We start from the raw sequence: 26,253 nt of genomic DNA on the forward strand, positions 1-26,253 counted from the left end.
TTTACAGTTGGGACGATGTTTTGATGTTGGTGTGCTGCGCATTTTTTTCTCCACACACAGCATTGCGTGTTCCTTCCAAACAAATTCAACTGTAGTTTCACCTGTCCACAGAATATTTTGCCAGTAGCGCTGCGGAACATCCAGGTGCTCTTTTGCGAACTTCAGACGTGCAGCAATGGATTTTTTTGGACAGCAGTGGCTTCTTCCATTTTTTATTTTATTTTATTTTACCTTTATTTTACCAGGCAAGTCAGTTAAGAACAAATTCTTATTTTCAATGACGGCCTGGGAACAGTGGGTTAACTGCCTGTTCAGGGGCAGAACGACAGATTTGTACCTTGTCAGCTCGGGGGTTTGAACTCGCAACCTTCCGGTTACTAGTCCAACACTCTAACCACTAGGCTACCCTGCCGCCCATGGTGCCCTTCCATGAACAACAATTCTTAATTTTGGGTCTTCTGAGATCTCTTTTGTTTGAGGCACGGATCACATCAGGCAAAGCCTCTTGTGAAGAGCAAACTCCAATTTTGTGAGTGTTTTTTTACAGGGCAGGGCAGCTCTTACCAACTTCTCCAATCTCGTCTAATTGATTGGGCTCCAGGTTAGCTGACTCCTGACTCCAATTAGCTTGCGGAGAAGCCATTAGCCTAGGGGTTCACATACTTTTTCCGACCTACACTGTGAATGTTTAAATGATGTATTCAATATAGGACAAGAAAAATACAATAATTTGTGTATTATTAGTTTAAGCACATTGAGTGTGTCTATTGTTGTGACTTAGATGAAGATCAGATCTAATTTGATGACCAATTTATGCGGAAATCCAGATGATTCCAAAGGGTTCATATAGTTTTTCTTGCCACTGTACAATTGAAGGTAGGTGTGTGTGTGTGCGTGCGTGCGTGAAATCAAATTCAAAATAAAAAATGGAATCAAAGTTTATTGGTCGGGTACACAGATGTTAATGCAGGTGCAGTGAAATGCTTGTGTTTCCAGCTCCAACAGTGCAGTAATATCTAGCAATACAAAAATAAAACAAAAATACACAAGTTGTCCAGAAAAATAATGAATCCAGCAGTGTTCAATGACTATGTACACAGGGCAGCAGTCTCTAAGGTGCAGGGTTGAGTACCGGGTGGTAGCCGGCTACAACAGTGTCTAAAGTTCAGGGCAGGGTACTGGGCGGAGGCTGGCTAGAGGTGACTGTTAAACAGTCTAATGGCTTGGAGATTGACAAACAGCTTCTATCTCTCGGTCCCAGCTTTGACGCACCTGTTCTCTAATAATAGAGAGAGAGACTGATTTCAAGGATTTGAAAGGGATGCATGCGTAGGTGAGTTTGTGTGTGGGTGTCCTGAAGTGTATATGCATGTCTGTACGAGAGGGTTTGAGACGAGGGTTTGCTAATTTGCTATGTGAAACCCCACATGAGCCTCTGCTCTTGCTCTCTTTCAACAAAGTCATATTTTCACTTATTTCAATGCCTTCTCTCTACTGTACTTTATTCTACAGGGGAAAATAACGATTTCTGTGACATTTTAATCTCAAATTCGAATCTATCAGAACAATTGTCACTATAAATAACCCGTTTTTGTGTAAGGTGGCCTCTATCTCACCACTCTGTGTAAAAAGCCTTCCATTTGTTATTCACAGTGCAGTGTGTGTGTGTGTGTGGGTTGCTAGTGATAGCGTGGCTCCGGCATGGTTATATACTGTGTGTCAGCGAGTTCACAATGGTAGTGGCTTGGCTGGGAGATTAACATCTATGTCAGAGATAGCATGTGCATTTGTTGTGGGGAAGAAAGTGTGTGTGTGTGTTGCTAGTGATAGCGTGGCTCCGGCATGGTTATATACTGTGTGTCAGCGAGTTCACAGTGGTAGTGGCTTGGCTGGGAGATTAACATCTATGTCAGAGATAGCATGTGCATTTGTTGTGGGGGAGAAAGTGTGTGTGTTGCTAGTGATAGCGTGGCTCCGGCATGGTTATATAGTGTGTGTGTGTGTGTGTGTGTGTGTGTGTGTGTGTGTGTGTGTGTGTGTGTGTGTGTGTGTGTGTGTGTGTGTGTGTGTGTACACATATGCATGTGCGTGGGGGTAGATGGGGAGAAAAGTAAGAGAGGAGAGTGGAGTTCTCTTCAGGATTGTGCTGCCTGTCTGTTTGTAATCACGGGCCTCCATCTACATGGCGCAAGAGGCAGTGTCAGCTGGGCACCCTATATCCTATATAGTGCACTACTTTTGATCAGGGCCCATAGGGCTCTAATCAAAAGTAGTGGGCTACATAGAGAATAGTGTGCCATTTGGGGGGGGGGACTGACTCTCCTCAATGCTCAAAGTGTGACCTGTAAACGGTGGCAGTTATTTCCATAAGAGTGTCTATCCCAGATTGCTGACCTAATGGTAGTATTTGGTGCCAATGTGTTTTGTATGTCTGTATGCTAAGATTACAGTGGGAGGCATTGTGGTTTTCTGAATGATTTATGAACGATTTCTTTGGGTTGTCAGATAAGTATTAGTTACACCAGAAAGGCTAATTGTGTTATCCATTTTGTGTAATGGTTTGTGCCACGGTGGGGAAGCCACATCTTCTCATTCCATAACCAAGGAGACCGTATATTAACTGTAAATTCTTTATAGAAATAAATCAATTGTCTCCACAATATTTTCCAAAATGTGTACATATTGTGATTTCTCGTCTATTTGTTAAACTGAGCAACTGTGAAACCAATGGTTAAAATCATCTTTGTGTGTGAACAGGTGCATAGCACTAGTGTAGTACATATGGCTGCTGGTGTGTGTTCTGGGGTATGGTATGGTGTGTGTGTGTGTGTGTGTGAACATTGTGTAGGTAGTGGCCCGTCTGTATACATCCCTCTCTAAGGGCCCAGCTGTCAGCCCAGCCCAGCCATACCGCCATAGCAGCAGTCTCGGAGAGTGAGACCTCATTGTGGTGTGATTTCCTCCTTCTCCTAGCAGATGGAGTGTTTTTGTCGCAGTGAGGCGAGGCGAGGCGAAGAGAGCGAGGCCACTGTGATTGCCTCTTGGACAGCGGTGTCAGCCGAGGATAATGCCGCTGCCGCCCTCCCAGGAACAGAACAGGATCAACACAATCCAATTTCTTTTTCTTCAACCAAAATGGAATAATTTTACAGAGAAAACCCTGGTTGTCTGGGCTGGCGGTCGGTATCTTACCACAGAGAGAGAGAGAGAAAAGGAAATATATATATATATATACCAGAGTTAAAAAACAACCATTATGACAAAAATTGGGGAAAAGATATGGGTCATCAGCTTCACCCCTTACGCCCAACAAAATACCACCAACTACCACTTATCACAAACAGAAGGAATCTTTAAGCATCAATCATTTGACTCCTCGGCTGGCTGTGGCCTGGCATCTATAGCCTCAGGAAAATAAACCATAGTCAAAAAACAACCATTATGGCAAGAATTGGGAGGGCCAATTGCCGTTCAAATTCACCCTTATGCCCCCGCCAAACTAGCAACCACCAGAAACAACACTGGTGTAATCTAAACAGAAATGTTTGGCTACAGAGATGTGTTCAACTTCAGCACCCCACCAAACTGCCACAAACACACAGGAGGACGTCAAATATATGTTGCTGCCACAGGCTCTGAGGGTTCAGTGGAATGGGGATAAAGGCTAGCAATCTCCCAAAACAGACAGTCAGTGCACTTCAAAACAACAGATGAAAGATGAGGCTGAAAGATTAGAGATTGAGAGAGTGTGGGGGGTGTGGGGGGGGATTTATTGGGACTCCATAAGAACAGCCAGTGGTGGGAGTAGTGTAGCTAGTAGTGGGTAACCTGATCTGTAGAATCACAATGACCCTTCAGCAAAGTGTGCTGCCTGCCCACCTGAGTGAGGGTGACTAGCCGGCTGGCTGTCCTTACCTTTCCAAAGGGTTGAGAGCATCTTGTAGGAAAAAGGGGGGCTAAGAATGATTGGAGAGCTGTGACATCTTGTGACTCCATATTCTTGCCAGGTAGAGGACTCTCCTGGCTGTGACCTGCTTTTCCACTCTCTTCCCCTCTCTTACCACAGATATGTGCTGTACCATGAGCAATTCAGTCAATGTCCAGCACGTGCAGATGTTATGGAAAGTGTGACTTCAAGTATTACAGTGTGAAGAATGAATTGTAAATGTAGATGACCACCACGGCCCAGGGCCTATGTATAGTGCAGTATATAGTAGAATGAACAGAGACAGGTGACAGAGAGGATTACGGAGGGGAGTGAATGAGGTGAGGAGAACGGTTGCTGTCAAACGGGGGGTTGGGAGGTTGGGTGATGGAGGTTGGGGGGCTTAAAAACACTCCAGGCCACTCTGGAACATCTAAAACGAGATAGAAAGTATGTAGAAATTATAATGGACCTATACGTTTTCAAATAACTGCCCTTTTCTTGACCTGCAAATTGCTTTTAATTAACAAATTGACCTGGGAAAAAATCTGGACGGCCCTCCGCTGAATTTTGAATTCCCAATGTGGCCCTCGAGCCAAAATGATTGCCCACCCCTGCACTAGGCTGTGTCTGGTACAATGAATTGGGGAGGGGGTTGGTCGGGGCTAAGTCTCTCATCAGCATCCAGCTCAGGTGCTGGGCCCATGCACTAACTATGCCCTGACTTGATTGTAATTGCCTGAATTCGGTTCCCGCTGATCCATCCTGGCAATATCACAGGCACATGTTGACTGGGGGCTGCAGCAGCAGGCAGAGAGGACCACAAAGAGCAGCTGGATGGCTGGCTGGCTGGCTGGCTCTCTCTGGCTCTCTCTCTCTCCACCCCAGTGGGTCAGGTCAGAGGTGTAAGCTCCTCTCAGTATGTGTGATTTAAAACAAAAGATGTACAACAAACTGTACACACATTCACATACAAAGTGATGATGCTGTGTGTATAGGTATTTGGTACAGCATCTATAGCAGCATCAGATGTATTTAACACAGATCATCTGAATGGCAAGCATTGCCATGCTATCTGTTTAGAAGTTTAGTTTGTTCAATTCAATCTTCAATGCTCTCGAAGACAATTAGATTGTGAGGCAGTGGAGAGGCATGAACACATTCACAGCAGTCATAAACATCATGGGAGGTTATGTCCTTGCTCTGACAATGGCTTTGGGAATGAAAATGGGTCAATGTCCATAAAGAGAAATTCCTATTAAACTCTCTAGGTAGCCTTAACGCTGTGCAATGAACTGTTGGAGCATCAATTATGGTTAACACGTTTTGGAAACTGAAATATAATAAAGTAATCATTTTTGCACACTGCACGCATATAAACCTTTCTACACTTAAAAGAAAGAACGAGTTATCTATCATTGAGTGGTTTGAACAATGGTTATTTGGTCGTCTTTTGTCTTTATGTGTCACTTGTGAGTGAGTGACAGCTGTGAATGAATACCTCCCCCCTCTCCTCGATCCACAAAATCCACCATGGCCTTTTTGCCTTTACCTCCCTTATCTCACCTCATTTGCTCATATCGTATATAGACTTGTTTATACTGTATTATTGACTGTACGTTTGTTTTACTCCATGTGTAACTCTGTGTCGTTGTATGTGTCGAACTGCTTTGCTTTATCTTGGCCAGGTCGCAATTGTAAATGAGAACTTGTTCTCAACTTGCCTACCTGGTTAAATAAAGGTGAAATAAAAATAAATTTAAAAAAAGCCCCCCCCACCCCCCCCAAAAAATGATGAATCCACATAGCGATGACAGAATTGGACATGACATTGGATTTGGTTCTGTAGGTTTCTTTCCCCTTACAGGCATGGCTGTGGAACGTGGTTCCTTTGAGCCGGGTCCTGATCAACAGGGTTAACTTTAGAAGTCCCTCGTGCTGCACTCCACACCCTGTGATAATAGTTCCTAGCACGTAATGAAGACCCGGCTGGTAACCAACAGGTGGTCCTTTTAAAGACCCAGATCCTGCAGCACTCAGGACCCCAGAAAAAAAAAACCTGCCATGGCAAAATGTGTCAGAATCTAATGTTCTGCAGAATGAAAAGGCTGTTTTCTCCCCTTTGTCCCCGGCCAGAGATTCAGCCTTGTTCCTCATTGTTCAGGACACAAACGAGCAACAGTCTTTTTTGACACGGAGCCGCGGGCTGAATGACGACTGGAGCTGACTAGTCACATGAAAAACCTTTCTCTATGGAGGGTCCGAGCCCATTAAGAGTTGGGGAGTTATGAATGGCTATGAATAACTCCTCCCTGGCCTTGATATCATGTAGGGAGACCTTGACACAAGACAAGCATAAACCTCCCAGGCTTTTAACAAGGTTCCCAGATAGACAATCACAGAACTAGAAATAGTCCGAGAGAGGGAGAGGGAGAGATTGACAGACAAACAGAGACAGGGAGGGAGCATTGAGTCGGTGTGGAAGTGGCTCTGTAGTCTTCTAGAAGGCCATACTGTGCTCACCCACCCATGGACTAATAGGCTATTTACTGACACTAACGTTGTTGACTTTATTCCTTATTGAACCAAACATGGTGGTACAATTCAAATCCATGTATGTAATTCTGCAGTGGCTCTTGCTCCTAATTGCAGCTCATTGAGTGGCACAGTAAAATAACGTGTTTGAGCTGTGCATTGTTGTTGAATGTCACGTCATCACCTGGCGAAAAACAGGGCGTGAGGGAAGGGAACGAGATCAGTTCAAATATTCTGGAGCCGGGCTGGAGCCTGGCGGCCGCTAAAATGTTGTGTTGTGTTCATTGTATTCCGCCAAGTAAAGACAACGGGATATTTAGCAATGTAGCAGTGTAGCCCGCCATCACCTCCCCCTTGGTCTGTATGCTCAGTTCAATACCTTCCTCATGGGTGGATCCATCCCAGCTCGACAGACTGGATGTCCCAAATGGCACCCTATTCCCTATATAGCGCACTACCTTTGACCAGAGTCCTAAGGCCCATATAGGGAATAGGGTGCCATTTGAGACACAAGCCATGCCTACTGATATTCCCTTTGTCCACGTCCAAAATCCATTTGTTACACTCAGACCAATCATTTGTCATTAACCCTTATAAGGGTTCCGTATCTAAGACAAAGGAACCACAGGGGAACAATGCAGAGACCCCCTGTTCACATTGTGACCGCAATACAGCGACCGCCTGTTCACATTGTCAGTGCTCAAGTGCCTCCCTTAGTGCCGTGTGGGCCTTGTGCCCAGAAAGTTCAGATGAATGAGAGAATAAAAGACTGGGGGAGAGACCAGAACAAGTGAGGAACACCTGAAAAGGACTGAGAGGAAAAGGGTCCCCCCCCATTTCCACAGTAAGAATATTATGTGACTGAACAAGGCAGAAACAAAAGGACATTTTCCTTTTGTGCTCAGAGACCTCTCCGTCAATCAATGTCGAGACGCCACCGGAGAATTCATAGAACGTTGATGTGCCATTTTACTGCGAGGAAATGTCAAATAAGAGTGAGAAAAGAAGGATTACTCTACAATTAGATGATTTAAAGTCTCCAAGAAATGTGGAATGAAATGTGAAAGCTTTTTGATACCCAATCATTGTAAACCATAGATCCATTTTGTAGATGAAATGACAATCAATAGCAATTCTATATCAGGTGTTTTAAAACGTCTAGTCGTGTGGCTGTGAACATTAATCTAGCTTTCACACATCAATTTATGCCTACACAGATACACAGAGCAATTTCCTTAACTGCTGTGTGTGTGTGTGTGTGTGAGCGCGTGTGTGCGTGCGTGCGTGAGGACTCAGAGCTCGATGCATTGTACGGTGCAGACAGAGATCTAGTAATCAGGTAATTTGTTGTAATGATAGAAATCATGGTGATCATCAACCTCACAGCAAAGCAGACAGCTGAATCATGTGCACTCTGACACACCCCAATTACACACTCACTGAGAAACTCAATACACTTGTACACATACACTCAGGGCCAGTTCCAGGCATAAGTGACATATTCGGTAGCTCAGGGCCCCCGACCACTAGGGGGCCCCCGACCCAGTTTAGGATTTCAGTTGGGGTCTCAACTATTGAGAGTAAGAATAGTACAACACAGCAGGTGCAATTGTATATTGCTTAGGGCCCCCAGAAGGCTAGACCCGGCCCTGCATACACATGCATGTGTTCATGTTGTGAGATGTTACCCCACTCTTCCACCAAGGCACCTGCAAGTTCCCGGACATTTCCCGGGGGGAATGGCCCTAGCCCTCACCCTTCAATCCAACAGGTCCCAGACGTGCTCAATGGGATTGAGATCCGGGCTCTCGCTGGCCATGGCAGAACACTGACATTCCTGTCTTGCAGGAAATCACGCACAGAACGAGTAGTATGGCTGGTGGCATTATCATGCTGGAGGGTCATGTCAGGATGAGCCTGCAGGAAGGGTACCACATGAGGGAGGAGGATGTCTGCCCTGCATAACGCACAGCGTTGAGATTGCCTGCAATGATAACAAGCTCAGTCCGATGATGCTGTGACACGCCCCAGACCATGACGGACCTTCCACCTCCAAATTGATCCCGCTCCAGAGTACAGGCCTCGGTGTAGCGCTCCTTCCTTCGACAATAAACACAAATCCAACCATCACCCCTGGTGAGACAAAACCACGACTCGCCAGTGAAGAGCAGTCCTGTCTGGTCCAGCGACGGTGAGTTTGTGCCCATAGGCAACGTTGTTGCCGATGACGTCTGGTGAGGACCCGCCTTACAACAACCGGCCTACAAGCTCTCAGTTCAGCCTCTCTCAGCTTATTGCAGACAGTCTGAGCACTGATGGAGGTATTGTGCGTTCCTGGTGTAACTCGGGAAGTTGTTGCCATCCTGTACCTGTCCCGCAGGTGTGATGTTCGGATGTACCGATCCTGTGCAGGTGTTGTTACATATGGTGTGCTACTGCGAGGACGATCAGCTGTCTGTCCTGTCTCCCTGTCTTAGACGTCTCACAGTACAGACATTGCAATTCATTGCCCTGGCCACATCTGCAATCCTCATGCATCCTTGCAGCATGCCTAAGGCACATTCACGCAGATGAGCAGGGACCCTGGGCACCTTTGTTTTAGTGTTTTCAGAATCAATAGAAAGGCCTGTTTAGTGTCCTAATTTTTCATAACTGTGACCTTAATTGCCTACCGTCTGTAAGCTGTTAGTCTTAACGACCGTTCCACAGGTGCATGTTCATTAATTAGTTTATGGTTCACCCTTTTACAATGAAGATCTGTGAAGTTATTTGGATTTTTACAAATTATCTTTGAAAAAGACAGGGTCCTGAAAAGCACTACTCAATTCCTAACTACAAACTACTGTACTTTAAATGTACTGTTGAAAAGTTCACTGAACAGAGCATGCAGGCTTTAGTGGCCCCCTGCCAAGTCATTTCCTGGATTTGCTGATTTCCCACTGTCACCCTTTAATATGAATTACCTCACGTAGTTAAATTTAAACCTCTTCAGTTGTGTACAATTTAGAAAAGGAATTAATTGCCATCTGATTAGCTGTGTGCATGACTAACACTGTTCATGTACAATGTGTGTGTGTGTCTAACAGTTCATAGTGAGTGTGTGATTAGAACCCCGAGTCAAAGTCTACTTCAACAGGTTCGCCAAATGAAAGAGAATTTATTTACAGAAACATCAACGTTAAAACCTTGCAACACGACAGCAAAAAGGAGGAAGAATCAACGCTGAATCAAGTTAGATCCATGTCTGAAGCCATGTCTGCAACATCACAATGAGCATAGTATTCTCCATAACAGAAAAATAATATAATAGCAGCATATAACGTTTCTAAAAAACAACAACGCATCTCTCTCTCTCTCATGTGGCCAAAACACAACAGCATGCGCCACTGGGCAAAATACACAGATGGGCTATGCTAGTTTGTTTACTCCGTCTGCTCTAAAATGAATTCACTGTACATCATTCAAAACACTGTAGACTACTTTGAAAAAACACTATAACTCGAGATCTATATGCATATCCCCATTTTTTGTCTTACAGTAATGTTAGACTATGCTATTATATCAAACTCTATGTCGAATATTATCATTATGCGATCTTGCCGACACGGTTTCAGCTTTGATCTAACTTTATTAAACGAGCACCATTCACCCGAGTAGCCTGTTCTCTGTGCGTAAAGTAGAGAATATATACATGCACAGAAGCTTCAGGAAGCTCCGGAACTTTGAGTGGGGCAGACTATAGATCCCGAAAAACACGGGAGCCGCAGAGCCACATCATGCTAGAAAGATAGATACCTACCCACACACACACACACACACACACACACACACACACACACACACACACACACACACACACACACACACACACACACACACACACACACACACACTTGAATTCTCCAGTAGTTTCATGGAGTGCAACATTTCAACCCGAAGGTTGAAAACCAAGACCTTCAGCTCAGGACACATAGAATTAGGAATAGAATACCAGAATGGACAAGAACCTTCTTATGATGGGATAAAGGTCAGCCATCTTGGTCAGGGAGTTGGTCAACCATGGTTAGTCAGTGCTGTGATTCATAAAATATTAATTCAAAGAATTTATTTGCGATGTTGGTCAGCTAGCTAGCCAGACAGTTTTAGGGGAATTATTTCATTCATTTTCTAATTAATTAAAAACGGCCAATATCCCAACATTCCATTAGACAATGCAGTCAATCCACAGCCACACACTGGTTGAAATCAGCTGATGATAGGACTTAGACAAGTTGTAAATGCAACAAGTACTGACATTGTATCATATAATAGCACTCGCAGCTTTCCAAGAAAACATCAATTTAGACATTTATGGTATCCTTCAATTGGTATAAAACTGTATTTATAATTATATGACAATATTTTCAGTTGATAATTGTATTAAACAATTTCTGATATATCACATGCATTCGTTTTATTTCCCTGAACAAGTAAAAATCCGTATTGCGCCTCTACTGCCATTCATTCCGATTAGACTGGTTTGGATTTCTCCCTGACCAATATGGCTGGCCCCCCCCCACACATTTTACTCACTAAAACTGAAGCAGCATTCAGCCGTGTGTAAGGGTGGATATCTACACCTCAAGGTTAAAGTCTCTCATTTGTTCCTCTAGTCTGTTGCCCATAATAGTGGGTACGTGTGAAGGTCATAGGTCAAAAGTTTGGGGGTCAGAGTGGACACTCGGTGTCGTACTCTACCGGCCCAAATTCCCCCATCCTCTTCAGCAAGGCCGCTTTGACAGCACTGATCTTCACATCCAGCTCCGACAGACTGCAGACCTGCCAACATGGGAGATAAGAACAATCACAGTCACAAGCAAGTACAAGTAGAAGCACATACGCGCACACTAAAATCAGTGTCACCTTAAACTGGTGGCTGTCCACGGACCGGAGGTTGAGAAACACTGCTTTGAACTTGAATGTAATGAAAGGAGGAAAGGTATGAGACAAGTGAGAAGGTGTGATAACACATCTCACCTGAGAGATTGATGTCTTTGGTCGCTTGTGTAGGTAACTCTGAAAGAACACAGGAGATGAGAGGTTAGAATGTTTAGGTAACTCAGAGAGAGCAGAGACAAAAAAAGAGGTTCAGTAACTTTGAGAGAACTAGAAGAGTTAGAGGTTAGCCACTGGCAACATTCCTGCCGTGCACAGGGTCAGACAGACTGAACAAATATTTCCCATCCATTCAAGATGCACTACGCAGAAATCTCTACGCCATTTCCTGGTTGCTAAAAATTCTAAAATCGTTCGCATAATTTCAGTTTGTGTGACAAAACAAGCAAGTAGAGAATCATTGTACCATCTAAACAGTTGTGAAATATGTTTTCCAGAACCAAAAATATTATATATTCAACTGTTTGAAGCTGGTGTACAGAAATGGAAAGCATAGAAATAAGACTTGCTTTTAATGTGACTGACAGATCTAGAACTCCCATTACTATGTGAATTGGGTCAGGTCGTCCAAAAACGTACATATTGTAGCTTTAAAATTAGCCCCGAGAGCTACTTGTTCTTTTTACATCAATACATCTACCTCAGAAAATACCTTCTATTTCTGGAAATGGCACCAATCAAATAGCTTTCAGAATAAAAAAATTAAAAACTAAATCAACCAGCTGTGCCTTCATTTTCTGGTGACAAAAATACATTCTGCAAGAAGGTTAATAGTGCAATAATAATATTACTCATATGAAGAATCTCCATAAAATGCTGTTCTTTAGTCATTTCAGAACTAGCAGACTAAAAAGGGCCAGGAATGAGAGTACAAAAACATGGCCTTCCCACCCTCAACCCAACCATGAAAGTATTTTAATGCCCTGCAGCAGTCTGCTATGTTAACATACAGTACTGTAAATCTAAAGACTTGGGCAATGACTTAGCTAAACCACTGATAGAAAGCCACTGCATTCCAATTTAAGCGTTTATTAGTGACCAAATCTGGAATTTTCAACCCCTATATGAGTACGAGAAGGGCCTAAAATTAACTTCCTGGTCCACCAACCACAGTGCCAGGTAGATTAAAAAAATAAAAAATCTACCAGCCACTCAGATTTTTTTTAAACCAGAGAACATTTTTCCACCCCCCGTAAAATGACACCAACAAAACACAAAAAGAGGAGAGCATGCTACAATGCTTTGTAATGTTTCTAAAACAATACAAATGTATTACTAGTAAGAAGTAATGTGGTATATTGTTTAATTTAATATATTTTGTGGCCAGAGTCTTTTACCAAAATATCACAGATGAGGCAACAATGTTCACCTGCCCCTTTAAGAGTGGGAGGTTACCGTGGTAACGCTGCTCCAGTCTGCCTTTGAGATTGAGTCTGATTAGTAGCAGAGTTTTTTTCTTCCCTAGCAGTTGAAACTCAAACTGAAAAACAACCTAGCAAAACAATGTAAATAGACAAGAAACACAATGACAAAGTCTCACTTAAGTAGACTTTTCATTTCAAGTAAATAATCTTTCACTCAGCTCTTCATGTGCGCAAAGCCCCAATCTAGGAAGTGTTGCAGCGCGAGATGGTATAGGCTATATAGGATTCGTAGTTCTTTGACTTTGTGCGATTCATTTACTAGCTATGAAACAAAGCAACAAAGTCAGTTTGTCAAATTTCTGCCCTGCTAGAGCTGCCCCGGTTAACTGTAAGTGCTGTTATTGTGAGGTGGAAACGTCTAGGAGCAACAACGGCTCAGCGGCGAAGTGGTAGGCCACACAAGCTCACAGAACCGGACCGCCGAGTGCTGAAGAACATAGCATGTTGAAATTGTGCTATAACAATAACTGTTCGTCAGGAGCTTCATGAAATGGGTTTCCATGGCTGGGCAGCAACACACAAGCCTAAGATCATCATGTTTAATGCCAAGCATTGGCTGGAGTGGTATAAAGTTTGCTGATATAGGACTCTGGAGCAGTGGAAACACGTTCGCTGGAGTGATGAATCACACGTCACCATCTGGCAGTCCAATGGACAAATCTGGTTTGGCGGATGTCAGGAAAAACGCTACCTGCCCCAATGCATAGTACCATCGAAACACCTTCGGGATGAATTGGAACACCGATCGCGATAAAGGCGAAATCGCCCAACATCAGTGCCCGACCTCACTAATGCTCTTGTGGCTGAATGTAAGCAAGTCACAACATCTAGTGGAAAGCCTTCCCAGAAGAGTGGAGACTGTTTTAGCAGCAAATGTTCGACGAGCAGGTGTCCACATACATTTGTAGTGTACTTTGAAAACAGCTACTGCAGCATTTATGTTACTATAAAATGTGATCATAGTTGACCATTTTAATTCACAAATGCGAGTGAAATGCGTGCACTGTGGAGCCCTGACCACACACCAACGTGTCTGGTGAAATAGACATCTTTACCCACCAATGGCAAAATCTACCCACATTTTGGCAGGTGTTAATGTTAGGCCCTGGGTACGAGTGTTAAAGACGAGATTATAGACTCACTAGGCCGCTACTGAGGAAACATCTCCCCTCCTCCACCCTCAGAAACCTGCTCAGTGTGTACTTCCAAACTATTTGCAGAAATTGCTTAAACAGTGGCACTTGGAATAAAAAAAAAGATCAGCTCAGTTTATTCAAAAAAAGACTCTCTCAACCCCCAGCTCTCTGTGCACACACACACACACACACCCTAAAGGACATGGAGAGCAGCACGCTCTTAGAACCGGCACGTCAAGCCAAGAGAAGGGAGAGATAAGAGTCATGCAGAAACTTGAGCGCTCTTACTCAGCTAACTTTGATAGGCTAAATTCTGACATGGATAATATATTCTGAACTGAAGAGGAAGAAATACCCCACTTCTGATAATCACGGCATAAGGACTCTCGGGCTCAATATGGAAAAATACTAACATGGTGAAATACTAACGCGCAAGTAGACGCACGCATGTCCGCACGCACACACACAACAAAAAAAAAGTGGATGTGTTAAAATCTTTCTACCACACTAAACTCACAGACTGGAAGTACTCCGGGGAAAGTCCCTCCAACTCCAGGATCCGATCTTCAAGCTTCTTCAGCCTCTGGTACACACTTAAAGGCACTGGACCCTCTGGAAAAGAAAGGTTTGTGTGTCTGATAGGACTATTAAGAGTATAAGACCAGAATTCCTAAAAGTCAAGTGTCAGAAATGGAAAGGAATACAAATGTTTGGGTAAAGAGAGACATGCAACGACCACAATACGGCCGATACCACATCTTGTTTAACCTCTTCACCTGTTGGGAGCTTTAGGTGTGTCTCGATGTTGTGCAGGCGTTCCTCTATGGCTGGATTCCCACAGTCTCTAGACACCATGGCCCTCTGCTGCTCCTCAGCCCCCCCCAAGGCGCCTCCTCCTAACCCTCCCCCTCTACGAGTCTGAGGCCCGTAGGTGTTCACCACACGAGTCACTGCACAGACAAGGCATACAGACAATAGAAACCCATTAAATGTCACAAGCAGAGTATAGAAACATACCAGGGTCGTTTCATCGGAATGAGTCCCTTTTACGTCCCTTCCATATTTTAAGTAGAAATTGTGCACCTACATTGGATTTTAAAAGCCTGTTATTTAAACATTTTAAAATGTAGTGGCCTTTAATATAGAGCACATGGAAAATTCAATACATATGAATAATGTGCCCAAAATTCAGCAGTTTTCACAAAGCCCTAGTTCTTTTGTTGCTGTGACAAAGTAATTTCTGAAGATGTAATTTTTAATTTAAAAAAAAAAATGTGATTAGTGAAGCATTTTAAGGTTTAAAAAAGATAAACCTTTTAATATGGTGAAAGTACACTGCTCAAAAAAATAAAGGTATAACGCTAAAATAACATCCTAGATCTGAATGAATGACATTTTTATTTTCTTTACATAGTTGAATGTGCTGACAACAAAATCACACAAAAATGATCAATGGAAATCAAATTTATCAACCCATGGAGGTCTGGATTTGGAGTCACACTCAAAATCAAAGTGGAAAACCACACTACAGGCTGATCCAACTTTGATGTAATGTCCTTAAAACAAGTCAAAATGAGGCTCAGTAGTGTGTGTGTGGCCTCCACGTGCCTGTATGACCTCCCTACAACGCCTGGGCATGCTCCTGATGAGGTGGCGGATGGTCTCCTGAGGGATCTCCTCCCAGACCTGGACAAAAGCATCTGCCGACTCCTGGACAGTCTGTGGTGCAACGTGGCGTTGGTGGATGGAGCGAGACATGATGTCCCAGATGTGCTCAATTGGATTCAGGTCTGGGGAACGGGCGGGCCAGTCCATGCATCAATGTCTTCCTCTTGCAGGAACTGCTGACACACTCCAGCCATATGAGGTCTAGCATTGTCTTGCATTAGGAGGAACCCAGGGCCAACCGCACCAGCACATGGTCTCACAAGGGGTCTGAGGATCTCATCTCGGTACCTAATGGCAGTCAGGCTACCTCTGGCGAGCACATGGAGGGCTGTGCCGCCCCCCAAAGAAATGCCACCCCACACCATGACTGACCCATAAACCAAACCGGTCATGCTGGAGGATATTGCAGGCAGCAGAACGTTCTCCACGGCGTCTCCAGACTGTCACGTCTGTCACGTGCTCAGTGCTAACCTGCTTTCATCTGTGAAGAGCACAGGGCGCCAGTGGCGAATTTGCCAATCTTGGTGTTCTCTGGAAAATGCCAAACGTCCTGCACGGTGTTGGGCTGTAAGCACAACCCCCACCTGTGGACGTCGGGCCCTCATACCACCCTCATGGAGTCTGTTTCTGACCGTTTGAGCAGACACATGCACATTTGTGGCCTGCTGGAGGTCATTTTGCAGGGCTCTGGCAGTGCTCCTCCTTGCACAAAGGCGGAGGTAGCGGTCCTGCTGCTGGGTTGTTGCCCTCCTACGGCCTCCTCCACGTCTCCTGATGTACTGGCCTGTCTCCTGGTAGCGCCTCCATGCTCTGGACACTACGCTGACAGACACAGCAAACCTTCTTGCCACAGCTCGCATTGATGTGCCATCCTGGATGAGCTGCACTACCTGAGCCACTTGCGTGGGTTGTAGACTCCGTCTCATGCTACCACCAGAGTGAAAGCACCGTCAGCAATCAAAAGTGACCAAAACATCAGCCAGGAAGCATAGGAACTGAGAAGTGGTCTGTGGTTATCACCTGCAGAACCACTCCTTTATTGGGGGGGGGTCTTGCTAATTGCCTATAATTTCCACCTGTTGTCTATTCCATTTGCACAACAGCATGTGACATTTATTGTCAATCAGTGTTGCTTCCTAAGTGGACAGTTTGATTTCACAGAAGTGTGATTGACTTGGAGTTACATTGTGTTGTTTAAGTGTTCCCTTTATTTTTTTGAGCAGTGTATTCGTTGTTAAAGGGCGACCGCACTTCCTGATTTGGCCTCGTCTTTCATCATTGCTCATTAAGAAATGCTAGTGCCTGTGAATAAACGCAAACGAGAGCTGTCTTGGGGGTGTGGTTTGATGTGCGTGTTTCTTGGGTTTGTCTTTGTCATTCAGTCACAAAAAAAAGGACAGTAGCTAACCAGTTCGCATTTAATTTTCTTTACTGAAAGCAAGCTGGTAACATGCATCAAACATGTTGTCAGCTTTGCTTAGTTATGAGCTAGCTAGCCTAGTACAGGGGTAGGCAACCCTGGCCCAGGACCACATGTTTTTGATTTAATCGACCTGGAAGACCAGGTGTGTTGAAAGAATCATCTAGAATGTCATTGTACGCTGTAGGGTTAAGAATTCCCTTCACTGGAATTAAGGGATCCTAGCCTGAACCATGAAAAACAGCCACAGACCATTATTCCTCCTCCACCAAACTTTACAGTTGGCACTACGCATTGGGGCTGGTAGCGTTCTCCTGGCATCTGCCAAACCCAGAGTCGTCCGTCGGACTGCCAGATGGTGAAGCGTGATTCATCACTACAGAGAACGAGTCCACTGCTCCAGAGTCCAATGGCGGCAAGCTTTATACCACTCCAGCAGAGACTTGGCATTGCGCATGGTGATCTTAGGTTTGTGTGCGGCTGCTCGGCCATGGAAACCCATTTCATGAAGCTCCCAACAAACGGTTATTGTGCTGACGCTGCTTCCAGAGGCAGTTTGGAACTCTGTAGCGAGTGTTGTAACAGAGGACAGACAATTTTAACATGCTGTGTGCTTCATTTTTTACACCTGTCAGCAACAGGAGTGGCTGCAGATTGTCCAGTCGTGTGGTCCAGTGCTGCTAAGAAAGACATAGTTAAGCTGCAGCTGGCCCAGAACAGAGCACATTGCTCAAATAAATAGCAAACCTTGTTTCAAGGTAAAGCAACACCTCACCTCTCCCCTAGATAGTGTGTGTGTGTGTGTTTGTGTGTGTGTGCGTGTGTATGCAATGTTATGTAGGCTTCATGTGCCTTTTTTTTTTTTTATGTTTGTAGTTCTGTCTGAGCTGTTCTTGTCTAATGATGTTCTGTATTATGTCATTCTGTATGATGTTTCATGTTTTGTGTGGACCCCAGGAAGAGTAGCTGCTGCTTTTGCAACAGCTAAATGGGAATCCTAACAAAATACCAAAATAGCCAAATCCACTAACTAGAAGGGGTGTCCACATACTTCTGCATATATAGTGTACATATGAAGTGGGTAAAAAAAACAGTATGCAAACATAATTAAAGTGACCCGTGGTCCATGTTCAGGTTGAGGGTCATGGCTCCTAACAAACCCCCCTGGCCAGAAGATACTATCGTCAATAGGCGCTAAAGGTAGTTAGCGTCTATGAATGGGGTAGGGCATGTACTACCCACGTCTAGGGAAGAGGTTCCAGTGGGCGAGTTTGTTTCGCCTCGTCTAGGCGGGGTCTGCTCACTACCTTATGAGGACCAATGGAATGGTCCTCTTAAGGCAGTGTTTCCCAACCCTGGTCCTCCAGTACCCCCAACAGTACACCGTTTCGTTGTAGCCCTGGACAAACACACCTCATTCAACTCATTGAGGGCTTGATGATTAGTTGACAAGTTGGATCAGGTGTGCTTGTCCAGGGTTACAATAATAATGTGAACTTTGGGGGTACTCGGGGACCAGGGTTGGGAAAAACTGTCCTAAGGAGAGGTCTCCTACGTCTGACGAGGGGCACCGGGCCATGCAAAGCGGAACTCACCCAGTCTTTTCCCAGAAAACACAGTGCCATCACGCGTTAATAGGCAAAATGGGGCATGAATTGTTGACATAACTGTAATCCAAACCATCGAGTCATAACGCAGTCACTTACCAAACTCCATTTTGGACGAGACTGACTTTATAAACCAAAATGATCCTATTTACACTTTGTAGTCAATTCTAATACTAGAATTAATGTTTGTGACTCATATCAATGCCTCATAGGCCCTTTAAAACCAGAGAAGATGGTTCCAAGGGGCAGTTGATCATTAAATATGTTTTTCTAAAGAAACATTGAACATCTAGTGTCAAATCATAGTGTAAAAGCAAGTGAGCTGGGTCTACTCTTTTTGGCCATTTTCTGGTGTATCGTGGTGGAAAACTGTGGGTCAAACATTACATGTCGACCCTGTTACCCTTCGATAGACAGGCTAGACATTTTTTTACAATGTACATTTCTTTGTGAAACTTGCATTCGATTGCTCCTCCCTGTTGCAAACAACAAGCTTCCATTCCCCCCGTCACAAGGGGATTAATGACTGGCAACGCTGGTACTTTATTTGGCACTTAATAGGAAATTACTACAGTCATTTATTTAACTTGATGGTAATACATGTTTTTTTTGTTATTAATAACGTTAAAATTAGGTAACTCATTTATTATTATTATTTTAATCAAGTTACACTACGCAAAAGGGACTCATTTCTTTGAACGACCCACCAATAAACATAAAAAAATAAGAAATAACATAAGAAAACTATGTTTAAACTTAAAGCAGAATGCTCTTACCTTTAACATGACTTTTGAAGCCTGGGTAGGGTGTGAATACTGCATCTGTTCTGGCACAGCTGTCTTCTACATCATAGCAAAAGAGAACAGTTTATATTAAATCAGCCCAAAATATATATTTTGACCTTTGAAATATCAATTTTGTGGATAATTAACTGATGCATCTGTTTAAAAGTAAATGGACTGTCCATGTGACATGTTCACTTCGGTTACCCTCATTTCTGTTACCGATATTTCTGTTGCGGTCATTACTGTTAATTGTCATTTGTATTACTGTCATTTCACACCATCTATTTCTGAAGAAAAACAACAACTTCTACCTTCTGTTCAAAGAATCTGGACAAAGCTGGATTTATTTTGAGGCCAGCTGAGGAGGGCGTTAGCTACTTCAGGCCCACTATTATAACAGTTCAGTCTGACCTCTTGCCTTTCTGGCTGTGGAAATCAGCCCTCTCCAAACATTGGCAATCTGTGCACCAACCCACCAACTCTCTCTCACACACACACACACACACACACACACACACACACCTCTCCCAGATTCTTACCCTGATTGCAGTCGATCACGTTGCAGAACTCCCTCACGTTGTTTTCATTGATCTCCAGCTGCTTTCGCTCTATAAATGCAGATATCCTCCTATCAATCTATAGTAGTAGAGGAGACAGTTGGAGATGTGACACAGGCTGGATTAAAGAGCTATTGATATCAAACGACGATTTTTGTTTATATCATGGTAATAAAGGCAGGGGCAAGCAAAGCGATGAGACTAGCGTTCACAGCCAAACAGCACGTGAAATGTACTCAGATTCAGAATACCCCATTACAATTGCTTTGCCATTTCTAAAAATGACGAAGTACTACAAAATACTGTTTATTTGGCTACCAAAATAAATACACAATGAAATACAACAGGCCTCGGCATCCTCTTGTCCTTCATCCACATGCAATCTCTCTAGAGTAATGAGCATCCACTTCATAATATATCAAGGGCCTGGCCCTCTCGCAAAGCCCTCCTGCTACTGCCTCCACACCAGTCAGCGACCACACACACTCCCACGTTCCCTGACTGCAGCACTCTGAAGGAGCCCTTATTCTGTGCTAAACTGGCTTATCATCAGGTCCTGATCAAGCATTTGATTCACTACTATGTTATTGCAAAGTGTGCAGCACACTCGGAGGCAATTACTTATGAGTATTCATTGGCTTTAGCAGAGAATAGGAAACAGTATTGAAAACACTGCCGTATAAACCGCAGCATCAGTACAGCTGAGCGGAGTTGACCAATGACCAAACAGAAGCTACAGTCAACTCACCTCGGATTTGTTGGCTCTGATCTGAATGCTGAGGTCATCAACCTGCAACTTGCCCTCCTCCTCTACCTCTGGCCGGGTTGGCTGAGCTGCAGGTAGAATGGGTGGCGAGTCTATGGTCATCTCATCAGAAGAGAGTGTGCTAGTGGTTTCATCCTTGTTGCTCTTTGAAGACGAGGACTGGTCTTCTGCCTCCACCAGGACCCTCAGGTTGTCTGAAACTGACTGTTGAGGAGGATTAAAGGCAGGTTATGGGGAGAGACGGTGAAGTCCCCGTCAACATACACTTTCTACATCCATTAACTAATACGACAAAGAATAAAAAAACTCACACAAAAAAACACATGAAAATGCAACAATTTATTTTCTATTTAACTCTAGAGCAGTGGTTCCCAAACTTTTTATAGTCCCGTAACCCTTCAAACATTCAACCTCCAGCTGCGTACACCCTCTAGCGCCAGGGTCAGCGCACTCGCAAATGTTGTTTTTTTACCATCCTGCCACACACACTATACAATATAGTTATTAAACATAAGAATGAGTGGGAGTTTGTCACTTCCCACGAGCCGGGTTGTGACAAAGAGCTCTTATAGGACCAGGGCACAAATAATAATATAATAAATTATTTTGCTCTTTATTTAGCCATCTTACATATAAAACCTTATTTGGTCATTGAAAATTGTGAATAACTCACCACAGGTTAATGAGAAGGGTGTGCTTGAAAGGATGCACGTAACTCCGCAATGTTGGGATGTATTGGAGAGAGTCACAGTCTTAAATCATGCCTCACACACAGTCTGTGCCTGTATTTGATTTTCATGCTAGGGAGGGCCGAGAATCCACTCTCACATAGGTACGTGGTTGCAAAGAGCATCAGTGACTTAACAACAGTGCAATTTGCCAAGGCAGGATACTCTGAGCGCAGCCCAATCTAGAAAATCTGGCAGTGGCTTCTGATTAAATTCAATTTTCACAGAACTGCTTGCTGCAATTTCGATGAGGCTCTCTTGTTCAGATATCGGTAAATGGACTGGAGTCAGGGCATGAAAGGGATAACGAATCCAGTTGTTTACGTCATCCGTTTCGGGAGGGTACCTGCGTAATGCTCACCCAACTCCCTCAGGTGCTTTGATATATCACATTTGACATTGTAAGTTTGAGTTAATTTGCACACACACACAACAAAAAAAAAATCATACAATGGAAAGACCTGTGTGTTGTCTTTGTTAATGCAGACAGAGAAGAGCTCCAACCTCTTAATCATAGCCTCAATTTTGTCCAGCACATTGAGTATAGTTGCGGAGAGTCCCTGTGATCCTAGATTCAGATCATTCAGGTGAGAAAAAGCATCACCCAGATAGGCCAGTCGTGTGAGAAACTCGTCATCACGCAAGTGGTCAGACAAGTGAAAATGATGGTCAGTAAAGCAAACTTAAAGCTCGTCTCTCAATTCCAAAAAACGTGTCAATACTTTGCCCCTTGATAACCAGCGCTTTTCTGTATGTTGTAAAAGCGTTACATGGTCGCTGCCCATATCATTGCATAGTGCAGAAAATACACGACAGTCAAGGGGCCTTGCTTTAACAAAGTTAACCATTTTCACTGTAGTGTCACAAACATCTTTCAAGCTGTCAGGCATTCCTTTGGCAGCAAGAGCCTCTCGGTGGATGCTGCAGTGTACCCAAGTAGCGTCGGGAGAAACTGCTTGCACTCGGGTTATCACTCCACTACGTGTCCCTCTCATAGCTTTTGGGCCATTAGTAAAGATACAAACAAATCTTGATGGCCAAAGTCCATTTGATGTCACGAAGCTGTCGAGTACTTAAAATATCCTCTCCTGTTGTCCTGGTTTCCAGTGGTTTGCAGAAAAGGATGCCTTCATTAATTGACCCCCATAAACTTAAACAACATATACCAGGAGCTGTGCCAGGCCCTTTGACAGGTCTGTTGACACATCCAGCTGTAACGCATAGAATTCAATGGCTTGTATGCGAAGCAGTAATTGTTTCAAAACATCTCCTGCCATGTCACTGATGCATCGTGAAACAGTGTTGTTTGATGAAGATATTGTCTGTATAGTTTTTTTGGCCTTTCCCCACAACATTGTCTCAGCCATATCTATGGCAGCAGATAGAATTAAGTCCTACACAATAGTTTGTGGTCCTAGACACTCTGTAGCTCACAATATAAGACTCTTCTAGCCCCTTCTTATTAATGGTATCTGTTGCATTTATACATGTCTTACTACTCAAAAGTCAACTTAATTCTCGCTCAAAAAACTCCTGGGGCTTATTTTTCATATTGGCATGTTTTGTTTCTAAATGTCTACGCAAGAGTGAAGGTTTCGTCGAGTTGTGAGATAGTACTTTTGCACACATAACACACTGTGGATGAGGAAAGGCCCTACTCCCAATATAAGTGAACCCAAAATCAATGTAGTTCTCATCATATTTGCGCCTCTTCGATGGTCCAACGTCCCTGTCTGTTGTTCGGTGGTTTCCCGCGTAAGGGGGCAGTAGCTCTTTGGCTGCATCAGATTCACAACTGTCAGTGTCCATGCTAGCTGGGCTAACAACAAATAAAGAATTACTGATGCTAGCATTGGATGTGCTCATGGAAGCAGAAAAACTTGTGTCATCGACAGGTGCAGGTGTAGTATTAGCAGTACTACCAGTAGAGCTGGTATGTGTCTATGGACATGTGCCAAACTTTAAAAAAAAACATTTATCCATTTTCTAGCAAACGGAATCAGCAGCAGCTACGTTTGGCTACATGCGGACCGTTAGTGGAATTCCCACGAGAGAGTAACGGTTCATGTGATTGGATGTTAATTATTTGACTAGGCTACCTGTATTTAACATTATGTTGTTATTTTGCTGAACACTAGATAGTTTAATTTTATTTTTGGCAGTGAAGCAAGGCTACTCAGGCGAGAATGCATAGCCCCGTTGGAAAATATAAATGGACTATTTGAAAAATGTGAAACATTTATTTTTTAATAAAAATATTTTACTTTTTTTAATGTATTTTTAAATGTGAATCACATTTGATTTGGCATACCCCAGTTTGGGAATACTTGCTCTAGAGTAAAGAACCAAATGAAAAATGTAATAATACTGAAAGTAGTGTTGCATATCCATCCTTAATTTTCGACATGACACCACTGTGCACCTGTCAGCACATTGTTGTGAGACTATAGTGTAGTCTACCTGTAGTTTGGAGATGTGTTGCTGAAGACAGGTGAACACATGACGAGTAGGTTGAAGAGATGCCACATCCACTGCGTCTAAACTGGCGCTGATTTTCAGTGCAGCTTCACCCAATTTCAGCTTGAAATGAAAAATAGTTACAAAATAAATCCTTGAAACTTGGTCAGAACCTGGACTAAGAGTAGTTAAGCCTCCATTTGAGCTATACTAAGTCTACAAACTATATTATTTCCAGGGCTATAAGAACCGGGGGAAAAAACAAGCAAAGGCTGTTAATACAAACGAGGGCTATTATTTGTTACTTTGCTCCACGCGGCAGTTGTCAGTAAGATCTTTTTGATTGCTACTTTGTCGCATTCAGCCTGCTAGATAAAGGAGGAAGGAGCCCATCTGTAATCAGTGCAACAGCAAGCTAGTAGTAGTAGCCTACTGTGCTGCAACACAAACTATTCTTGCAACATTGTACCATTTAGCGTGCGATTGCATGCGACAAAGCATGCACATCTCGTGGGCATCTCTCGCAGTGATCGAAGCAATTATAGCTGAATTAGATTGTGCAAAAGCATTAGTATACCAACCTCACTCCCGAAGTCTGTGAGCAGATTCAAAATAATGAACATACTGTCTCTGTAGCTTGATATTTCCTTGCAAGAAGACGTTATGGCAACATTTCCCCTTTGTTTATCGCACACACCGTTTTCGTCATTCAACTTCATCCTGTCCGCCATTGCATTTCCGCGTCTCAAGCACAGTGCTCAGTGATTGGTTAAGAAACGGTCCCTCCAATACCGGAAGTTTTATTACGTAGCCCCTGCAAAGCAATAAATGGATGGTGCATAAAACCATCAACAAGTTGGCCTTAGTATAAACAAACTGAGAAAAAAGGTATGCGCATACTCGCTCCAAGATGGCAGTTCAGACGTCTGAACTGCTATGCCATCTTATATATATATATATATATATTTACAACTTTCTTCGCATACATTTTTACTGTATATTTGACTGTATGTTTGTTTTACTCCATGTGTAACTCTGTGTCGTTGTATGTGTCGAACTGCTTTGCTTTATCTTGGCCAGGTCGCAATTGTAAATGAGAACTTGTTCTCAACTTGCCTACCTGGTTAAATAAAGGTGAAAAATAATAATAATAAAATATATATATATAAACTCCACTATCTTTGTAGCGAAAATATAACTATTGAATTAGAATCAGCCTTTCAGAATATCAGAAGGTAGGCCTACTCAAGGTGAAAAGTCAGATACCGCTAACAAAGTGAACCAACGACCTGGTTAGTCAAACACTCCAAAACCAGTAGGAGCACTTCAGAACAATTATTTAACTTGCATCATATATGAATCGGTACTCAAAACAAAAGTCCTAAATATTTGACTAAAACATTAACATTTAACTTTTATTTCCCACAATCAAATGGGGCCTGTATTAGTAGCAAGGACCTGGCAATCAAATAATAGCCTCACATTGCATTGGTTTATGCAGCTTTTTTTTAGTTTTTTTTTAATTGAATCACAAAATATTTGATATACACAGTTTTGCCATTACAATTTCCCAAACGGGTTAATTTTGTGTATTAATCTCCAATCTGAAGATAGTATATTATGGAGACACACTGCAGTACTTTCTTTATTGAAATGAGTTGAATTTGTGAATTGCATTATTCCCAGGAAATTACAAATAGCATTTCTTTACCCTTCGCCACAATCCCGTCTCGAGATCTACGGACAATTCCTTCAACCTCATGGCTTGGTTTTTGCTCTGACATGCACTTTTCAACTGTGGGACCTTATATAGACATGTGTGTGTCTTTCCAACTCATGTCCAATCAATTGGATTTACCACAGGTGGACTCCAATCAAGTTGTAGAAACATCTCAAGGATGATCAATGGAAACAGGATGCACCTGAGCTCAATAGGTTTTTAATGTAATCACAAAACATTTGATGTACACAGTTTTGCTTTGACAATTTCAAAAACTGGTTCATTGGTTTATTAATCTCCAATCTTAAGATATTATATATATATTTTTTTTATTGAAATGGGTTGTAATGGTGAATTGAATTATTCCCAGGCAATTACAAATGCCACCCTATTCCCTATTTAGTGCACTACATTTGACCAGAGATGTATGGGCCCTGCTTAAATGTAGTGCACTCTATAGGGAATAGGGTGTCATTTGGGACATAGTTGGTATGATAAAATACCAATTAAACACTGAAGTGTTACCTGAGTGAATGGTCCATCAGTTTGACAGAAAGTGAATGATACCAAAACTATATTATTCTCAGTTT

The 26,253-nt window shown here is 43.1% G+C and overlaps 1 protein-coding gene across 2 annotated transcripts; it reads right to left on the reverse strand.

Moving 5' to 3' along the window:
* Positions 1 to 9,597: 9,597 nt before the first annotated feature.
* Positions 9,598 to 24,709, reverse strand: mbip (MAP3K12 binding inhibitory protein 1). Of its 2 annotated transcripts, XM_090209597.1 has the most exons (10): positions 24,525 to 24,709; positions 23,947 to 24,066; positions 20,741 to 20,962; positions 19,975 to 20,071; positions 19,427 to 19,492; positions 14,732 to 14,905; positions 14,473 to 14,567; positions 11,477 to 11,515; positions 10,342 to 11,278; positions 9,598 to 10,255 (listed from the first exon to the last, which is right to left on the reverse strand). In XM_090209597.1, exons 1-9 carry the CDS (start codon positions 24,672 to 24,674, stop codon positions 11,168 to 11,170), a joined length of 1,074 nt encoding a protein of 357 aa, XP_090065723.1. In that variant the 5' UTR covers positions 24,675 to 24,709; the 3' UTR covers positions 9,598 to 10,255; positions 10,342 to 11,167. The 2 variants fall into 2 exon arrangements, with proteins under 2 accessions (XP_090065723.1, XP_021429520.2); XM_021573845.3 differs by lacking the exons at positions 9,598 to 10,255; positions 23,947 to 24,066 and having other exon boundaries at positions 10,551 to 11,278; positions 24,525 to 24,705.
* Positions 24,710 to 26,253: the final 1,544 nt, after the last annotated feature.

Source organism: Oncorhynchus mykiss, chromosome 19 (assembly GCF_057628025.1).
Source record: "Oncorhynchus mykiss isolate SJ-2025 chromosome 19, ASM5762802v1, whole genome shotgun sequence".
NCBI lineage: Eukaryota > Metazoa > Chordata > Actinopteri > Salmoniformes > Salmonidae > Oncorhynchus > Oncorhynchus mykiss.

Bases quoted from the DNA above. Each gene is read 5' to 3' on its own strand.
- mbip (XM_090209597.1), bottom strand. From the start codon at position 24,674: ATGGCGGACAGGATGAAGTTGAATGACGAAAACGGTGTGTGCGATAAA. The intron at 14,906-19,426 runs GTAAGAGCATTC...TTGTCTGTGCAG, and splicing joins CTTCAAAAGTCATGTTAAAG to TGACTCGTGTGGTGAACACC. The intron at 11,279-11,476 runs GTGAGATGTGTT...CCATGTTGGCAG, and splicing joins CAAAGACATCAATCTCTCAG to GTCTGCAGTCTGTCGGAGCT.